The sequence below is a fragment of the Syngnathus leptorhynchus genome, chromosome 4 (genome assembly GCF_054491065.1).
Source record: "Syngnathus leptorhynchus isolate UIUO chromosome 4, UIUO_Slep, whole genome shotgun sequence".
In the NCBI taxonomy this organism is placed as follows: Eukaryota; Metazoa; Chordata; class Actinopteri; order Syngnathiformes; family Syngnathidae; genus Syngnathus; species Syngnathus leptorhynchus.
Window position 1 is genome coordinate 5,992,564 of NC_141198.1, and position 20,928 is coordinate 6,013,491.

General features: G+C 41.3%; 3 protein-coding genes across 4 annotated transcripts; 2 read left to right on the top strand and 1 right to left on the bottom strand.

Annotated features, from left to right (window-relative positions):
* The first annotated feature begins 224 nt into the window (after window positions 1-224).
* On the top strand, window positions 225-6,463 carry arhgap25 (Rho GTPase activating protein 25). 2 transcript variants are annotated; one of them, XM_085910680.1, is made up of 11 exons: window positions 225-371; window positions 1,191-1,399; window positions 1,893-1,980; window positions 2,184-2,294; window positions 2,478-2,682; window positions 3,403-3,535; window positions 3,689-3,762; window positions 3,841-3,962; window positions 4,730-4,884; window positions 5,259-5,776; window positions 6,151-6,463. In XM_085910680.1, the coding sequence occupies exons 1-11, from the start codon at window positions 308-310 to the stop codon at window positions 6,350-6,352; spliced, it is 1,881 nt and encodes a 626-aa protein (XP_085766806.1). In that variant the 5' UTR covers window positions 225-307; the 3' UTR covers window positions 6,353-6,463. The 2 variants fall into 2 exon arrangements, with proteins under 2 accessions (XP_085766806.1, XP_085766805.1); XM_085910679.1 differs by lacking the exon at window positions 225-371 and having other exon boundaries at window positions 1,040-1,399.
* A 3,018-nt stretch (window positions 6,464-9,481) lies between these two features.
* Window positions 9,482-13,123, top strand: bmp10 (bone morphogenetic protein 10). The gene is made up of 2 exons (XM_085910681.1): window positions 9,482-9,890; window positions 10,637-13,123. Exons 1-2 carry the CDS (start codon window positions 9,482-9,484, stop codon window positions 11,689-11,691), a joined length of 1,464 nt encoding a protein of 487 aa, XP_085766807.1. The 3' UTR covers window positions 11,692-13,123.
* Window positions 13,124-16,166: 3,043 nt separating this feature from the next.
* LOC147057760 (cholesterol 25-hydroxylase-like) lies at window positions 16,167-20,717 on the bottom strand. The gene is made up of 2 exons (XM_085910157.1): window positions 20,221-20,717; window positions 16,167-17,137 (listed from the first exon to the last, which is right to left on the bottom strand). Exons 1-2 carry the CDS (start codon window positions 20,658-20,660, stop codon window positions 16,783-16,785), a joined length of 795 nt encoding a protein of 264 aa, XP_085766283.1. The 5' UTR covers window positions 20,661-20,717; the 3' UTR covers window positions 16,167-16,782.
* Window positions 20,718-20,928: the final 211 nt, after the last annotated feature.

Genomic DNA, 20,928 nt, shown 5'->3' on the forward strand with positions numbered 1-20,928 from the left:
ATGTAGAACTCAAAGCTAAAAAAAAAAATAGACAAATTTAAATAGTTCTATTATTTGTCATTCAAAAACACCTGAGCATTTTTATGCATCACCGTGAAAGAACGTTTTACAAAACAAGTCTGTACATGGAAACAAAGTAACGTATCGAAAGCGTTTGAAATGGTGAAAAAAAGATGAACACACAGGAAGCAGGAAGTGTGATTTGCGATATCTGCCTTGTGGTGAATGACTGTATGTGTGTGCATGTGTGTGTGTGTGTGTGTGTCTAAAATTAAACTGACTTGCGCTATTAATTGAGGACTACAGTATGTCTTTGAAACTACCTCGCAACTGGGATTTCAGCACCTTCAAAATTGAGACAGCTCGCATTGGTAAGCGGGTGGCCGTGCTGCTTTCAATGACAGCAGGACAGATCATCCTTTATTATCATTTGAATATCTGGCCGTGCTAAAACTAACTTCTTGAAGATCCACCTGGTGGGTCAAATGCATTACAATTGTCTCGGCGATAGGACTATGCATTATTGGTCATAGATCTAAACAATGTTTTACTATTTGCTTTTCCTCTTTTTCACGTGTAAATAAATATGTTCATATGTATTTTGATGATAATCCTCAATTGGTTAAAGAGTTAGGCCTACTATGATTGGGTTTAGGGTTAGGGTTTCGCGTTAGTGGGATCACTACACTAACACACCTTGTTTCCTGGAGTGCACTATTTTTGAGCCACAAGGCCCAGTGAATTAAAACATTACTCAATAACTGCACTTGGGTGTGAGCCCTGGCCTCATTTCTCCAAGAACGTTTGCAACTATGGGACCAAAAACAGCATCACGCAGAAGATGTTAAAAGTGAACTTTGATTTAACTTCAGAATAGGGTTCATTGTATGTCAATTTTTGCTACTACACGGTACTATACAGCTGACCTTTCATGTGTATTGTCCAAATGCAATAATATTGCCACAAAATTATGACAACTCTGTGTAGGCAACCCAAGAGGAACTTGGTTGGCACAAAGAAGTAGTTTCTATTCATGTGTAAGCATAGAAAAGAAATGGCCTCTCCACCCTTTGAGGCTTTCACCGCAAAAAGAGGAAGAGCTTTGCAGCAGTCAAGGAGTGCAAATGTTTCTGGTACTTTAGTGACACGAAAATTCGTCTTGCCATCCTTCATCTATCTCTTTTGTTCAGCGCGTTCTAAGAGCTTACTAACCGGTGAGGGGAGCTCAGGTCCAACTCTGGGCTCACAACGCTCCTTCAAGTCCATGGAGAGGCCTTTGAAATCTGGCTGGCTCAAGAAACAGCAAAAGTCTCTCGTGAAGAACTGGCACCAGCGCTACTTTGTGCTGAGGGGGAGCACTCTGACCTACCACAAAGATGACCGTGAAACGACCGTCCTGGTAGGAAATTAAAGTTGTTGTTTTTTTATTTTTTTTACTTTTCTTTGCTCTATTTAATGCTGTAAGTCAACAAAGGTGTTTGGACATAATACCATGGAAATATTCATTTCATTTAAGACTCTGAAACTTGTGTTATACTATAACAGTTATAATCTCTCCACACAATGGTAGTTCATATTTTAAAATCATTTTGATTATATTAGCTGACAAAATATCCGAATTCACCACCGTAAGAAAGTTAATATAGGTCATCAATATAAACCAATATCACAGTCATTTTAAAATGTAGAAATTATGTCAGAATTTACTTATGAATGTTTTTAATTAATTTATGTATACATGGATTTAACACTTTGAATAGAAGTAGTGAAATATTTGGGGTTTTTTTGCACAAAAATCTCCAGTCCTTATATAGTCTTTATCTATGCCCTTGTTTTTTAGTTTATTTATTTATTTATTTATTTATTTATTTTTTGTTTTGTTTTGTTTCTAGGGCTTTATCCAACTTCAATTCAGCAAGGTCAATGAACTCCCCTCAAACTCAGATGAGCCTGGAAAATTCATCTTTGAAATCATACCAGGTAAGATTTGTATTAAAGAAATACTTGGTAGGTAGTTAATGCAATCACAAGTCATATTCCAATCAGTGACCTTTATCTTCTTTTTTGCATCTATGCTTATAAAAGAGCCGTGTAACTAACTCCACACAGACAGGCGAACGGATGCATTCATTATTTGACCTCATTCATGGATTTAATATTCAGTCAATCTCTGTTTCCGCCAGGTACAAGTGCAGATAAAGAGCGATGCCATCACGTGTTCATGGCCAACTCACAAACTGATATGGATGAGTGGGTCCGAACCCTGCGCAGAGTCATCGGTGTTCAGAGTGGAGGTTCGGTAGCATCAAATTACTTAACAGTATATGAATCCACAAATCCTCGTGGGTAATAAAATAAAGCTTTGCTTCAGCAATCGCAAAATGAAGCAAGTCCGTTTTTTAATAAGCTTTTGTTTGCTTACTTTAATAGTTCGAGCTTGTCGATCAAGATGTTAAATATTTTCTTTGTCCCTGTAGTGTTTGGAAAAAGTCTGAAGGATACAGCAATGTATGAGCAACGTTTTGGGACCCAGATGGTGCCCATACTGGTTCAGAAGTGTGTGGAGTTTATCAAAGAACATGGTCTAAATGAGGAGGGCATCTTCCGCCTTCCAGGTCAAGACAACACCGTCAAGCAATTCAGAGACGCTTTTGACGCAGGAGAGAGGCCATCCTTCCCCAGGTCAGCCATCTCCCATGTGTTACTAGAGGTGTTACTAGTATGTGATCTTTCGGTTGGCACTTGGATTATTTGGGTGAGCAACAACAAAAATGTTGTTTTTTTCTAAAATCGGTATGCAAACAAGCTGTGGATTAATTTTGAGAAAAGTGGCCAAATGATGATCCAGACAAGTTGAAAAGGAGAGATCATTTTATCACTCAGCAGATCTCAGTTTTTTAACAAGGTGGTAAAAGACTAAAACCAACAGTTGTTGTATTAAAAGACACTTCAGAGAAACTTGAGGGGCAGATGACAAAACATCCTGTTTTGGCTGAGTATGAAAGAGGATGCGTGTATGTGTTACACAATATGATAAGCTTTGTTTTACCACAGAGCTGAAGATTTAGGCAGCCTGTGGTTAAGTAGAACGCCGTGACTGCTTACTGTGCAGTCATCATTAGCCACTACAATCACAAGAGATTTTTGGCTCAAAGATAAAATGAGACAGAAGACCGGCATGTATTTTTTTTTTCACCATTTTAAAAGACTTGTCAAGTGTTTTAATGGCAACTTCTTTTCAACCAAATTTCACAAGAATCAGTCCTATTAGGGTCAGTTCTACACATCCATACGTCCCTTTTCAAGGAACAAATAACGTAAACTAGCGATGATGTTCAGTGCACTGTTTTGTGTGTGTGTGTGTGTGTGTGTGTGTGTGTGTGCGTGTGCTTTCCCTCACAGTGACACAGATGTCCACACAGTGGCGTCCCTGCTCAAACTCTACTTGCGTGAGCTGCCCGAGCCTGTGGTGCCATGGACTCAGTACCAAGACTTTTTGGACTGCATCAGCACGCTGGATTCTACCAATGAAGAAGTATGTTTGACCTCGAGAAAGAGACAGAATAGAATGATTAATATTTGTCAAGATGTGAAATATTTTCTGTGCACATCTATTGATTTACTTATACTTTGTGACTGTGACATTCCCAGCTCGTGTGTCCTCCTGTAACATAACGTGTCCTTTCAGGTTAAGGAAAAGTTAGAGAAACAGATCGCCCTTCTCCCTAGACTCAACTACAACCTGCTAAGTTATGTCTGCCGGTGAGCTGACACATCATGACAGCCACAATTAAATCAGTCAAAACAGCAAGTGCAACACAGTACATGATTGTTCTGAAGGTTCTTATTTGAGGTTCAGCTGAACTCTAAAGTCAACAAGATGAACGTGGAAAACCTGGCCACAGTGATGGGGATCAACCTGCTCAAACCACAGTTAGAAGACCCCATCTCAGTCATGGAGGGTATGGTCATTTCCCTCCATTTGCTTTGGTCGTCACTTAAAGGTAGTCCTCAAATTACGAACTCAACAGGATTTGAGAGTCTGTTTGTTTCTCGAACAAAATAATCGTTGAATTTAAATATCTCAAATAAATTCGATTCTAAATACTTTTTACACATATCCTGTCTTAATATAAATAAATAAAAACCCCACAATAATTCAATGTTTATACATACAATAATGGATATCTCAAAGGGTCCACAAAACAAACAAAAATTATTTTTACAAACCCTTCAAATTCTTCAGAAAACTCAGATAAAGAGTTGATATATGTTCCCCACAACAGGCAGGAGAAATGTGGGGAAAAACATTCCAGTAAGATTGGAAAATACCCAAAAGTCAATTATCTGGCCTGGCACCTGGCACCTTTATCTGCTCCTGGAAGTTTAAAGCTGTCGTTCAGGAAAAGGAAACACCAAGTCTTGTCGGCACTGACATGCTAAGCTTGATGTTGTTTCTAAACTATCGTATATTTAGAGAACCCAGAACTTGGATGGAAAATAGTACCTGCTGCAATCTGTTGGATTCTCATTGTCTGAAATGTTCCCGTGTCGGACGAATAAAAGGAATCTTTTTTACCCAGGTGGTCAGGAGTAGGTGGCTGTATAAATAGAATAACAAAACTAATCTTAAAATGAACGAAGACACATGTCCACCCATGAGAAGATTACTTTCAATTCATGAAAAAAAAGATGAACCCTCAATAATCTGGGTTTGTTTTCTTCTCAGCAACTCCTCACATCCAGAAGTTGATGACGGTGATGATCCGACAACACGAGACTTTGTTTCCGCTATGTAACGACGTGCCTCCCTCCCCTCCTTCCAACAAAGCTGAGAACCAGAAGAACTCGCCTCGCAACTTTGTTGGCTGGGGCTCTACTGAGGTCTGAAAATACTTTTTTTTTTTCCCCCTCAAGAATGCTCTGGTTGAATGCAAGTAAAAGGATGAGCTATTATTCAAAGTAAACCATTCAGATTTCCAATTTTTATCTAACAAGGACAACAAGCTGTCGAACTTGTTGCAGCCAAGCTTGATTCGCAAAACACAAATTTAACTCGAATGAATACATTTTAAATGTAGGTATCCTGTGTGAGTATGCTGTTTTTTTTTTATTTTATTATGTTTTTTTCAAGTAATTAAATCAATATTTACCCTGAACTGCTCCAGACAATATGCATGGCACAGTATAATTCATTTTTGTCCAGTTTGATAGAGCATACATACAAAACCATTTCATAATTATTATTTGTATTCTAGATGGGCGAAACTTCATTCTCGGAGTCTCCCAATGTGGAGGAAAATGACAGTCACGCTCCTCTGAGAGGAAACTGCGGTGCTCCTGATGTCCTGCAAGATTCCATGTCGTGTTCTGACAACTGGTCTGGGAGCCCCCGCAAACGCACCCAAACTATGCCTACTTTCAATTGCCCCCTCACGGGGATGGCGGCAAGGGCTGGCGCAATCACCCACTGGAGTCGCCTGCATGAACGAGTGCAAGACAAGAGTGGGACGTTGTCAGAGGACATCTTTAAGATTCTAGATCTCCGCACTTCTGGATCTTTTCTAAAAGGCTTACCAACCAGAATCAAGGAGGGAGACGTAAAGTCCCGAGCGTGTAACACTGCTTCCACTACTTCTAACTCCAAAACAATTGACAGTGACTCGCAGCCTGCTCAGGCCCAAACGAGTGTTGAGCCCTTGGAACAGAGTCCTTTAAGTCAGGAGGTCAACAATAGGACTGAAGAAACGAGAGACAACCAGCAGTGTCTTGACAGGTGGCGATTAACGTTCCATTTTTTTTTTTTTTATCAATACAGCACAGTGGTTACTCGGCCTGACACTTGAGAAGTTCCGGGCTCAAACTTCCATAGTTTTTCTACAAAGTAAAATATACATACGTAGAACACGCTAGGGACATTGGGCTTTTGGCTTGAACCATGAATGACGGATGGGTATTAAAAAGCTCATTTTAAAAAGCAGACCTCCAAAGGGGTATTGCACGGCATAGTTCTAGACCAGGGGTGGCCAAATACGTCGATCGCGATTGACCGGTCGATCGCCAAGACACTACGAAGGATTAAGATATGTTTTTTATGGAGCCATCATATCTGAGCCAGTGATTCTTATTGTGTCTTATCGTGTCTATCAGAATGCAGCAGGAGATGAAGGAATTGAGGGCCACTGTGATTGAACTTCAGTCTACTCTGGAGGCAGAGCGACGCCGTGTGGAAGCTTTGGAAATATGCCTCAGAAATGCAGAACGAAGCCGAGATGAAGCTCAGAGACGAAATGAAGAACTGCAACGAGATATTCAGCAATTTCTCAGTCGAAAACCTCAAACTCCCACTTAACGGTTGGGGAATGTTATTGTTTTATAGTTGGTTATTATTGGTCATTATTTGCCAATGTTATAGGAGATGTAACAGGCTGTTAGTTTTTCAGATGTTTTGACCCATTAAATCGTCTGCTTGGATTAACGACTATCTCAAACCAATGCCTCATTTCACCTTGCCAACATAATAATAGGTGGCCGAATGCCCCATGTGTCATTGACCACAACACACGGAGCAGATGTCGCCTCTGCCATGCTAAAATTTATTGTCGAGTTGAGACAATGTGCTACTTTTCAGAATAAAATAATTGTAGATTAGAAAATAATAAAAAAAAATGCAAGAAATCCTAGATATGAGATATGTACGGAATAAAAATGACCATTTAACACATTTGCACATTATGTACGGGAATCCATCCATTTTCTGTTGCCCTTATTCTCATTAGGGCTGCAATTGAGCTGGAGCACATCCCAGCTGACTTTGGGCAACAGGCTTTCCACATCATGCAATGATCACCAGCCAATTTGAACAGAATATCGATATTTTGTAGGAAAAAAAGATATGCATGTTTTTTACAATGTACAGCTGAGTAAATCAAGTCTACCCACCATATGAGCAAGTATTACTGCAGCGCTGAACGGTGACAAATGAAATGGTCTGTAACACACAGCGACAAAGGACTGCAGCTTGAAATATTAAGTTGCACATTTTCATTTACCGCTGGTATTCAAGGTAGGTTTGTGACTTAAGTGGAGTGCACAAATACTGACAATTGATAGTCTGTGGTTGTTTCAGAGCTTCAAAATCGGTAATCTGCTTCATGGACTCCAGCTTCGGGTTTAATGGCAATTACTATAGGTTTGTGCTATCCTGGGACGAAAAAGAGGGTTTCATTGACACAGGCCATCTATATAGCTTTTTAGTGAATGATTTCAGAGCAGTTTGTGAAAATGAGCAGTATAGTCTCTTTGTATTTGCTAAATATTGTTCTGTGTTATCATTGTCATGATTCCATCAAGCACAACAAAGAGTTAAAATAGACGTAGCTCCATACACCAACAAAGTCAACGTAATGTACAATAAAAAGTCTCCACCCCTCTGTTCAAATGCCAGGCCTTCATAATTAAACAAAACAAAAATTGGCCCCAATCATTCCCTTTGTGTCAGTCCATGTCAGATGAGCTCAGGCCCGGGAAAGCTGGCCACGGTTATTGCTGTTATATGACTTTCGCTTTACATGGTTGAGTTTTAACTTGCATTTGTTGATGTAGAGATTAACCGTGTCAATTGACAATGTTGATCCTGGGCCCACATGGCAATATCCTTGGTGAGTGATGCCCGAGGAATGAAAGGTCTCGGCATTCAGTGTTTGTTTGCAGATTTGGCACTTGCAGCGACACACTTAGAATCTTTTATCTTTTGATGTTATTTTGAAGTGGAAATGATGAAATGCCCAAATTTCATGCACTTGCACGTTAACAAACGTTCCTAATCTGTTGGACAATTTATTTACACAGGTGTGGTACCTACATACTAGCATAGTCAGAGTTATAAAGGGTAAATGGAGTGCACTGCTATAGTGCTTTATCAAAACCAAATAAACTCTTAGTGGGCGCCTCCTTGAGATAAACAACCAACTCTTATGCAAAAAAAAGTTGAATGTATACCCCAATACTTTCGGAACCATTCAAGTAAGTTTTAGGTGACATTACTGATGTATAAATATTTGACTGTCAGTGGGGAAAAAAACCAGACGACTGAGTCTGATTCCTCAGAAACGGACACAGAGGATTTTGATGGGGTTCAGGGAGACCCTGGTTGGGATTAAGAAGGTGGTCTTTTATTTTAGTCGGTAAGGGAGCGAGTATAGATCGATGTATGGAATGTACATATGGCATCGATACAGAAACTCTTGTTGAATTTCTTGAATTGTTTTTGTCTTGTGGAAAATTTCAGGAACATAGTGTATGTGTGTGTTTGTGTGTGTAGAAGGCTACTATCAAACCTTCAATGGGTCATCAGGAAGGTGCAATGTCAGTTGCAACAGCAGTTTAAGAGTGCAACAGATAAAGACCACGTCTGTCATGTGTCATCGTGGCAGATGAATGGCAGACGCGGGAAATGCTCCATTGCTTCCCATCTGGGTGACGCACTGAGTGTATCTCCGGGTCAGGCAAAGAAGCTCTGGAATGAGAGCGACAGTCGCGAGTTCAGGTGGTGAGCAGGAATGTTCTTCCCAATGGCACGCAGGCCATTTTATTATCACGGCAGGAAATGGTGAGGGCACGGTGAGCTATAGCATGTACACATCGAATCATTGCGTCTCACTCAGTTGGACATATATTAAAATATGCCAGTGTGGGACTGTCCACATGAAATCTTGACATGACATTAATATCCAATTTATATTCCTATACACTTGACAGTATAGTGCAATGTGCAACACACACACACCTCTATTGTACTCATCAGGAAATGAAGTGAAAAGATTTGAGCATCCTTCATTTTTGGTCATTGGGACTCACAGCTCATTACATTTCAATTTCACTTAGACAAGTGTTTTAATGTCCTCTAATATGCCATGGCATTGCCACACTGGTGTACTTTGTCAAAAAGAAATGCTCAATGGCGCATCAACAACGGCGTGCAGAACTCTGCCATTTACAAAGCAAATAAACAAATGAAAAAAAAAATCAACTCTGGTGCACCCACCCAAACAAAATAGCGCTTCCACAAGGAAGAGGCTACAGGATAGTGTTTACAAAATCCTCATTAAGGAAGTTGTGAGATAACACATGCTCAGCATCACACAAAGTGGAGGGCACGCACACGCACACAGACACACACACACACACACGCACAGAGCAAAGCAAAGCCTACCATATCGTAGATAAGAGACTGAGAGAAAAAACTGGGAAGGGAGTGTAAAGCATAGAAAGAAAGTACAAGACAACAGAGATGACAAGGTGGACCTCTGTCACACTGCCACTGGACCTGTAGCTCAATAGCTGCGCCCAAGACTAAATGCTGTGCCAACAGCAAAGCTGCAAAAGGCTTAACTTCAGGCACTATACATTGTCACAGCAAAGGTCAACCACGCTTTTTATTGACCGTGACAACAAGACACTAACTGCAATTTTTTTCTCCATGGCGAGAATTTGGGTTTCTCTTCTGGGAACCTTTTGCGGCACTGAGACTTTGCTTTTGCTATTCTCTCTACTGTTGCTCCTGGGGCCTCTTTGTGGCGAGAGCAACCCGATTTCCAACACTGACCGGAGGCTTCGACCCACTCCGGGACTGGGAGATGGACTGGGAAGGGCGGCGGACCCCTCCCAAGCGGAGCAGGACAACAATCTGATCATGCAGGGTGTGCTCGCGAGTCTAAAAGAGCAGTTCCTGCAGACCTTCAACCTGTCTGTCTTGGGTCCACCTCCACTGCCACCTGGAAGCATACGAGAAGAGCCACCGGAGTACATGATGGAGCTCTACAACCGCTTTGCCAATGACCGCTCCTCTGCGCCAAGTGCCAGCATCATCCGCAGCTTCAAGAATGAGGGTATGGCAACCTTTGTCGATGACTTTCAAATTTGACTTTATATAGGCGCATATATTGCCAATTCTCCACGAATAAAAACAATACAAGAACTTTATTGATGTAGCATGAAAATCTCACAAGTTGCATTTTGGTGGATCTCAACATTTTTCAAAACTGCATACTATGATCTGACACTTGTGGGTTATACAAATTATTGACCAATCTAAAGTGCTAAAAAAAGCTTGATGATGTTATTGATGACGCAATGCTACCTTTTTTGTGCCGATCCTCATTAATCACTGATAACTCATCCAAATTACAAAACGCACACTATGCAAGGGATTAGATGAGGTTTTAAAGTAAACACTTAGTAACCAGATTCAACGGACGCCAGTTGGAAATGTATAGAATTGAGAAGATGAGATTTGCATGAGTAAAAGAGGAACAGCATATAAGATCTTAAGTCGATCAGAGTAGTCAAGACTAAAATATTATGGAATGTGAGTGTCCTTACTGTCCCCCCCCTTTGTCAGATTCTATTCATTGTGTGCTAAATGAAAACAATAAAACCTTAAGTGAAAAATAGTGAATTCATTCCTTGGGACTTTTCCAAAGCTCCACTGGATTGGACTACAAAACACTTAGTAGTTTATGTAAAATTGATGACCAGTATATTTTCATATACGTTGGTATGGTTTAATACTAACATATCCTTCTAATATACCAACATTTAATTCATTCGTAATGTTTTTTGTTTTATTCCCCAGATTACTCTTCAAGCACGGTTGGTATTGGGGGAGTAAGGCGCCACCCACTCCTCTTCAACGTGTCAGTCCCCCATCACGAACACATCACGGCAGCCGAGCTCCGCCTCTACACGCTCATCCAGACTGATCGCCACCTGTTTGCCGGCGTCGACCGCAAAGTGACTATTTACGAACTGGTACGTCATGACGAAGATGACAACAGCACAGAGGAGAATTTTGCAAGAGGAGATGACTTTGAGATTGAAAAGGATCGTTTGGAGCTGGTGGAGTTGGCTTCCAGACAGGTGTATGGCACTGACAACGGCTGGGAAGCATTCAACCTCACTGCTTCGGTGCAGCGATGGCGTAAATCTGAACACGGAACCACACATCGTTTAGAAGTGCACATTGCCAGCGTGGCCGGTGAAGATGACACGCAACGTGTCACACACCAAAGCAAAAACGGGAAAACTGAAGGGGACATGAAGATTGACACAAACGTGAAGGACAAACACAAGCCTCTTTTGATTGTCTTCTCCAACGATGAAAGCAGTGACCATCGAGACAACAAGCAGGAGCTGGAAGAGATGATTGACCACGAAACCTCTAACGTGATCCTGCAAAATGACTTGGAGAATGACTTGTGGGGCGATCTGGACGGCCACGGCGAGTCAGAGCCGGATGAGGCCGACCTTCTCCAAATGCGCTCCAATCTGATCTACGACACAAGCTCACGCATCCGTCGGAACGCCAAGGGAAACCACTGCAGGAGACAACCTCTTCACGTAGTGTTCAAAGATATTGGATGGGACAGTTGGATCCTGGCGCCCACCAGTTATGACGCCTACGAGTGCTCCGGGACTTGCTCATTCCCGCTAACAAAGCACGTCACGCCCACGAAACACGCCATCGTCCAAACGCTGGTCAACATCCACAGTCCTCAGAAAACAGCACGAGCGTGTTGCGTGGCCACCAAGCTGGATCCCATCTCACTCCTGTACCTGGACGACACAGGCGTGGTCACGTACAAGCACAAGTACGAAGGCATGGCTGTGGCCGAGTGTGGCTGTAGATAGCTGGACTCTTGAGGAAAGACATTGAGATTGTTTTCAAGAACAACAACAATCATTGGACTCCACTCAAAAGGACCGGAAGTGCATCTAATCACTATTTATAAAGTCCTGTCAGGCTGCGTGGATTTTGTCCGTCGAGACCGAAAAGACGATATTTTCATGAAGGCTAGCTGCCAACACAGTGAGACAGTGGAGATCAGGTCACGCTGCGAGAGTGACGTTCGGGTGTCTTTTTGCCAGCGTGACTCAAAGTTACAAGACGTTCCGAAAGGAACTAACTAAGCACATTCTGCAGTGTCTGTGGGAACCAGTGGGCCGGAGGGTCCCCCTCCTGCTCCATCCCCCCCTGACATGTGTTTTCCTCTCCACTTATCTCCGCCTTCCCCACTTGATGCAAACACTAATCAGCACTTCATGCTCCCCGTTGCAGTGAAATGACCTCCTGGAGGCAACCTGACAAGACTTGAACTCTCCAGGCTCGCCTTCTGCAGGATCCTGATACGTAGGCACCGCGCAAGGGTCCGACGAGCGGGGTTATCTATCCCTACCCAGTTTCCCCACTTCACATGCTCCCCCACACATATAAACACCCAAGCTGCAGAGATAGCAAGGTGTTTGACATTGAGAAACGTATTCCACCGATCAAACATGGACGTCATTCTCGACAAGGTTTGAGGTGGCAGCATGACGGATTGAGGCAAAACAAGGGGCAAGGATTGAGCACATTCCTAGCCTAGTCTCACTGTCTCAACTTGGTGACCTGGCACCTCCTGTTTCTCATTTGGATCATCAGTCACTTTTATGGTAAATTGCCTTTCTGGAAGGGAATATTTATCATATGTGGACCAAAGTCAGGGAAAAACAAAAAGAAGCTAAGTTCTCTAGGTAATACTCAAAAGAAAATTGTGTTTTGTTTTTGTTATAGGGCTATTGATACCTTTGCTGCTTGTAATAAATACACTTATTTATTGCTCTAATTTATTGTGTTTTTTTTTTTTTTTTTAAAGGAAACATATCTATCGTGAGGATCTTTCAGCTGAAAATGACTCAAGAAAGTGGCAGAGGGTCAAACACTAAATGTAAATTTGTCATTTAGCTGTATTTCCATTGAAGATGAGGCTGGCCATTTTGAGCTAAAGAGCCCTCTTGATTGTTAAGCATCATTTGGCCTGCTTCTTCTCTATTGCTTTCTTCATCCAATGGTATCAGCACATAGGTCAGAGTTCACCCATGGCTTCCAAACAAAGAAGCATGGGAACGTGATTAGAGTGACTGTTAATGAAGAAAATGGATAGTGTGCTGCTGACTTTGACTGTGATGGAAAACCTGTTGATGAGGCTGAACACTGATAAAATGATTTGAATGACGATGACTTGGCTGTCAAATTGTAGGATCCTGAAAATGGATTGAGATATTGTCTCACTCTTTTCATGTACCAACGCACAATAAGATTGTAAATAAAGGATGTGATCCAATAGAATTCTCTCAAATGCGTAATGTCATTTTTCATCATGCAGTGGAACAGTTATTGAGTCTGCTTGGGAGATGAGTCAATTCACATTTAATCCTAATTTTCCAATGAACATGATTTTCTTCTTTGATTATTGTTGATTACAAATCAATGACTATTGGAGAAATTAACAATGACCACTCATAAATTCACTTTTCAGGTTTCGTGATGATCAAAAACGTTTCTTTTTCCCTTCTTTGTTGGCATCACAAAGAAATGTTGGACTTTAACAGCGTACTGTTCGCCAACGTCTGAACATTCTGCTTTTGAACCTCAACTCGATTTTCCAGACCATTCAGATCCAGGCCATCTGTTTGCAGGCAATATGCAGCATAATTTTTTTTTTCCTTGAAGTTGAGCATTGAGCATCTCAAGGAATTGTGATGAAATGCGACGGCAAAAAAAAAAAGAGCGTTTGCAGCTGCAGCATATAAAACCAGACTACAAAAAGACCTCTGTAATGTAAAATGGAGCACTGATTTCCCTTTTGGCCCATAACCAACAAAATGCAGTTCAAAGATGATTGATGTTAACGGTGCGCTGAGTTGACGTCCCGCTTTGATTAGAAATCATGTTCAACAGAACCCCCAAAACATCCAAAGTGGTACTAAAGAGGAAAAGTCAGCTGTCTCAGAGGGTAACATAACCTTAAACTACATTCTGTCAATGTTTTGCAGCGTATGTTTTATTAATCCAGCACAGTAAACGTGAGCACTTAATGGACCGCCTGCGGCTGGACCTGGGTCTTATTAAAAAGGTCTGATCAAACATGAAATGAAACTTACAACTCACGACACGGACGCACAAACGCACACACTCACGCTAATGAAATCCAAGATCAAGTCCGTGTGTACAAACATAGTATTTAACAATATATCATTTTATGATGCATTGTAATTTTGGTGGTTCTTGTTCACATTCATGTAGAAGTTTACTACTAAGCGATAGAACTAATCTTCTGTTCCTATGGGGCTAAAATTGTATATTATTATGGAATGAGCACAACTTGTGCCAGAGTTTTTAAATGAGGTAGTCAATAGTTTACTGTGTTGTAATTTCTCATAAATCTTTTAGCTGTAGGATTGAATCCTGTAAAGTGAACAATCAATCATTTTGATGACTTATATCACACGTCACAAAGGTGCTTTGTTATTATCACTACAGAATTGAAGAACAATATGGTCAGCTGTTTGAGACTGGCGAGCTGCTGTCTTTCCCTGGATCTGGATGGTCCATAGTCAAATTCAGTGGCACAACAATCGGCCCACATACTTACAATTTTCCACGTAAAAAAAAAAAAAGTGAACATTAAATGAATTAGAAAAATGAGCTCAGACAAAAATGCGATGATGGTATTCAATAATGATCTCATGTCATCACAAGATTTATATTTGGTCAAATTGCGCTGATGTCACCCACAGCCACTGAGACGGCAGCACATTTAACAAAAAGCCAGAAACCAAAACTTGCAAGTCGTGCTTGACCTCTCAATAAATGAATCGAACTAAATATAGCAGCAGAACAGAGGGCAAGGACTTTTAACAAGGCAGTCTGAGCTATGTAAAGCACACTAATTGAATATTTACAAAATGAGAGTGAAATAGAATCTGGCCTTTGTCAGTCAAGATCCAATTCTCAGGAAATGTGATGAAATGGGAAGTGTTTTGTATTTACTCAAAGGATAACAAATCCTAGAGAGTGCTCTGTGTCTTTTCTCTTGCTTGTTTGACATAAGTGCTGAAACAATTTCAGCCTGACTGCTTGCTTGTGCTGGATTTTAGCCTACGTGATCCATCGCGGTGTGTACCTTGCAGCGAGTAAACAAAGGGAGGAGTCCACAATGTACCCACGCTGCCCGACATCCCATAATGCTACACTGACATCAAGAAATGGGCAGCAGGCAGGCTGTCGACGTGTATCTCGCTGCAAACATGTGGGGCCCAGCTACATGGCTCGCCCTGACTCTGACGTTGGGCCTGTAATGATCGTTTCCGTTTTGGGTCACGTTTTTATCAACCCATCTCCTGCTAACACCACCACCCAGCACTCTTCTCTTGCGTTCTCCTTCTTTCCCAAAGCAAACATTGACTCGCTGACTGAGCCCGTAGATCTGTACGAAACGTTCAGACATCTTTGAACAATTTGCATTGAGAAATGCTGGGGAGCCTTACTGAGCAAGTCAGAAATGGAACACAGATGTTAACACTATTATGCAACTTGTGAAATTCTACTCATAAACTCATAGTTTTGGCATATAGCAATTGCTGTAAGAACATTTCCCATTAAAAAAAATGCATATGTGAATCGTTACACTTGGCACGGTTCCATATGCAAACTTCAGAACAATTATTCCCAACTAGTGTGCCATGAGAAATCATCACGTATGCCTTGGGATTTTATCCAGTCTCATCATGATTACAAATGACATATAATCTAAGTCAATAAAAGTAAATCTATCAATTATTTACAACAAAAAATATGTGTTTGCCAGTGATGTATCGTCACAGGCAGAACAATGAAATGTTCTTCAAATAAGTACATAACCTAGAGTATCTACTTTTTGGAAAATGTTTGTAAAATAGTACGCCATGATTTTTTTCCCCCGATGTGAAAAATGTGCCCTGGTTTAATAAATGTTGGCAAAAACTGCATCAGAAAATAGACAGTGTATTTGTGTTTAAAGTATCTGAGTGTCAGTGTTTCTGTTGTAAAAGATAAACCAGAAAACAATAAAGGAAAACAAAAAGAAGTGTGACATTCCCGGGGATTTCTCGCCGCCCCTATGCTTTTGGTTTCTTAATCTGGTCCCTGCGGGTTCATCACAAGACGAACAGGAGACCGTAAGGGCACAAAGGTCTTAAACCGAGGCAGAAAAATAGAAATGTGAGCTTGAGTCTATGCTCTGCTCTCATGCTTTCACGGGCTTATCAAGTGCATCAGAAAGTGGAAACAGCTGTGGCGTGGAAAAGGGACCGTTTATTTTAAATAATTATAGTTTATATAATCAAATGTACACAGAATTCTGACATTAACGTTCTACAATAATATAGTATACTTGCAATCAACATTTTACTTTTTTTTCGATACTTGCAATACTGAGCAACTGAGCAATTCATATAAATGAAAGATATATACTTTAACAATAAAAAATAATAATACATTTTATTTGACAGCGCCTAAAGGTCCCCTAACATGGAGTAAAATAAAACAAAATAGTCATAAAACAATCGAAGAGGGAAAAAGTGTGAAATAAAATGAGATAAGAAATAAAATGAAAATGAATAAAAACATTAGCAGGCAGATCTAAAAAGATACGTTTTGAGACCTGACTTAAAATTTAAAAGAGAGTCGAGTCAGTTTCTCAAGTCAGGAGGTATAGGCATTGCATAACCTTCTGTAGTTCTTACAATCACTTTATTATTATCATTATTATATATTAATTACTAGCTTTAGAGTTGACATTTCGTCTTGTAAAATCAACAGCAAAGATTTTAGACTAGATTCCACACTGCCCATTTTGTTCTGACATTAACTTCATATTGCTATAACATTCATTCATTTATGAATGAAACTTGAATACAGTCTCAGTCCCCGCTGTATGTACCAAAGAGGTGGTCCCAATGGGTGAAATAGGGTGCAAAGTTGACATTATGTCGACGATGGTGAGTATGGTGGTGAGAGGCCCCGCCAAAAAAGGGCAGCAGTCTGTCCAGAGCCCAGGGCAAGTTGTAGCCACAGTGGTCCTCCACCGCCAGCCAAGTGTTGAGAATGTGGAAGAGGATCTGACTCAGAGGGTGACAGTTCACCAGACAGGTGCTGATCTGTGCTAGCAGCAGCAGGGAGAGCAACTCCAGGGGGCTGGCATCTTGAGCCTGCAGGGCGAACGTTATCTTGTGCTGGTGGTGCTGTTGATGGATGTTGCGGTAGAGCCACAGGAACCTGAGAAGAAGCAAACGAGCAGAAATCACAGTCAAGACAAAATATGCTTCCAGAGGTGGGGGAACAAGTCACATGACTTGACTTGGGTCGGACTCAATTTTTAGGACTTGGGGCTTGCTTAGCTAAACCTTATGACGCCTAAACTTTACTGTGACGGTATGAGAGGACTTACTGGTAAACTTGAACATGACTCGAGAAGCCTGCCCGTTTATACTTCAAAACTTGCCTTGACACTGTGCCATGTTGTTTTGTTTTTGAAAGAAACCTTTTTTACATGTAGTGTAAAATACTTGGCTATGCACCAGTATGCGATGATGCCAAACAACAATGACATCAAACTTCATCTGCAACTACAAAATGAACAAAACCAGGCAAGCCTAATTAGCTCCAGAGTTTAGCTTACTCATGATCAAACATTAGCTAAGCTTCATGTTGGCTTTGTGGTTTATATAAGACTGTAAAACTGGACTTGTGCCTTGCTTAACCCACTCAACTTGCTCGAAATTTAGTGGAGACTTGACTTCCTTTACTTTCAAGGTTAAGGTATGAGTCTTATGACTTGCACATATATGTGACTTACAATTTAGTCTTAGTGAAGAAAGTCATGTCGTATAACGTAGAGGGAACAAGACCCAGTGGTCGGCCTAAAAAGACCTGGCAGACGACCGCGGTAGCCGACACGAAGGCACTTGGCATCAACCACGAGATGGCCATGGACCGTTCCTGGTGGAAGAAAGCCATATCGAGAATCCAGTCCAACCCAGCGCTGCCTGGAAAGCGGACTTTAAACCGATGATGATTGCATGCTTTTGTAATGTCAGGAGAAGATGAGTAGGGCTACTTGACGGAAAAAAGATTCAAGTAAGTGGGGGGAAAATGCAAACTCATACATAGGAAGGATTGGAGCCAACACTCAAACCCAAACCTTGAAACTGGTAGGCGGACTTGCCAACCTAACTTGTCCAGCATGCTCCCACATGGTCATAACTGGTCAAATACAATGATACCTAACTTTTGGATAATGACAAGAGTTGAAAGAAAATAAAGGCCGCCCAAAAGTTTTTTGGGGGGTGCTGAAACATCGTGAAAATTGGCTTTCTGCCTCAAAGATTGCAAACATTTGAGTTTTTTCTGATTAAGAAGACGGAAGGGGATCAAGATTATATATGCAACCCATTAAGTGTAAACATAGTGTAGCTTCACATGCTCTTTCTGAGGGAACTGCAGTTTCTCATCTTTGTTTACTTTATTCATTTGGTATGCTTCTGTGATGGATTGAGCCACTGCCATGAAACCACTGGGGGCTATTACAATAAAAATGTTGGACAAGAAGTTATTTGTGTTTCATCAATTCAGTATTTTTCTTTCCTACACAAAAATAGATGTTGGCTACTGGCTCCCAACTCCTCATCTGTCCTGCTCTGTTGCTTTCTGTATCTCTTTTTAGGTTACGTAACAATATCAGGGAATAGAAAAGTCAACACAATAAAGAAACGAATCAAGGGCAAGAACCCCGATTAATAAATCGCACTATGCACTATGGTCATGTGCAAGTGACTCAGGGGACTTTCCATTTCCATTCACCAGGAGCACCATGTGACTTTCGATGAGGGAGGAGCAATTTGCGGCAGCTCACACCCACACTCAAATCGTTTTGGAAAATTAAAATGTTAATTGGAGCTGAGCAGTTAAAGGTTGGAATAACAGTGCTCAACAGTAGATGGCAGAGATCACTCAAAAGCGCCTCCGACGCCAAGACTCTACTTCTTCATCAGAGAAGAAAAGCAAACAGGGCCTGGCCAAAAGCCAGGAACAAATTAGGGCAAGAAAATGCTATCTTTAAAATCCTCAGCAGAGAGAATTATGAAGTCCACCAACACATTCTAGTGGACTGTTGTGGTGACCTCGGATGAAGAAAGCAGAATTTATCAACACCTTCACTGGATGTTGCATGCCAAATCACGACTTTTGTGGACATTTCACACTGGACCTCATGTAGCTTGGGTTCTGTTCCTCACCCGTCATCCAAATACCTGGACCTTGATTCCTGAATTAAATGTTCACTTAAGTTACATCAGAGAACTGGCCCAGTTGAGACGCTTCCTTTGTTGGTTCAGGCTCAGAAGTGGCTTAATCCAAGAAACCCAACAGTTGTAGCTCAACTCCTGGCTGCATTTCAATATGATGGTTTATGAAGTTGAGACTTCTGTCTCATTCCACTCGCTCTGGGTCTCTGCCAGATTCTCGTATCCTCTAGGCTTGAGAAACCGCACCTAACCCTAAACTACAACGATTTATTTTCCACATGCCACTTTGTGCCCTCCAACTATACTTTCAATTGATATGTTTGACAGCACAGCCACAGACTGATTGCATCAATGCCATGCTGCATCAAGGCCATGATTAAAGCAAAGGGAATTCCCAACCAAGTATTATAGATTGACGTTGTTTTGAAAATATCAGATTTTGATTGATTTAGTTTATCCTAATTCCTTTGTTTCTGGAAAAACTGAGATGTTTCCATTTCCTGTTTTGGTGGGTTTCTTGAGCTGGAAGCCCAAATCTTTAAAATAATCATAATTATGGAAGTTTAATATTTTGAATGGAAATATGGAAACCAAATGTTTCATGTTATTCCATATTTAAAAGGGTCTGCATAAACGTCACATGACCAAACCATAAAAACAGTTACCTAAGCCATGCGCAACTGTGATGTCATTTTCACATTCCGCAAATGAAATACTAATCATAATGCGATAAGGGGCGCATATAACAGATTTTATTGTGAAGAAATTTTAGACAAAGATATATTATTGTGAAGAAATGTTATACTTGTCTTCCGCTTTAAACTGAAGTTCAATGTGTAAACATTATAACTTGGTTATTTTCAGAATGGGCTGCTTTACAAGCGCCAACATTTCATGCACGAGTGAGTTTCAGGTATTATACTGCTAATAATAATAATAATGATTTGACCGTTTTTTAGTACTTTTGTTTCTAGGATAGTAAGTCTGCATCATGAGTAGTCGATAAGTTTGTTTAAATTTATGTGATTATATGTCGAGAATGATTTTTTTTCTCACCTGTGCATACAGAGGTGCCAAAAGAAAAAAAGCGTGTCAAAAAACAGGAAACAGGAAAAGACGTCCACAAAAAGCTGCCAGCTGGTTGGAGACCGCTCGAGTAGTTGAGGGGGGCTCCTTGATATCTGAAGGAGCGCGCTTGCGGGGAGCACAACGGTCAGGTATTGGAGCGCAATCTTCCACAGACACTTCAACCATGCGCGTAATTGCGGTGGAGGCTCGTCCGCTGAGATTCTCCACGCGCGGAGTCGCTGACTGACACCGGCCAGGTGGTCCAGCACCAGGAAAGGTGCGCAAAACGTGACGTGGGTCAAGAAAGCCCAAAAGGCGGGTAGGTAAGGGGAGAGTAGGACCCCCTTGTGTTCACTCCTCAAGTAGTCCCACAGCCTTTGGAGCATTTGGCCACATGGGTCTCCACGCTGCGTAAAAAGTGCGCTCATCACGAGGTAGTGATGTGTATCTCCATCTTCTTCAGTGTAATTCGAATAAGTACTCTGAATCACTTACACTTCGAAGTGAAAGCAAATATTTTGTCGCAATCGTCACCCTTCAACCACACCTTGAGATGCGTTTTCCTCGAAACAGTACAGAGTGTTTATATTTCCCAACATCATTTTCCACAGGCAGGAGTGATGTTGCGCCCCCATATTTTCCAGCCCACGCAGTTAGAGGAGGGGCAGAACATCGCCACACACGACTCTGGAATTT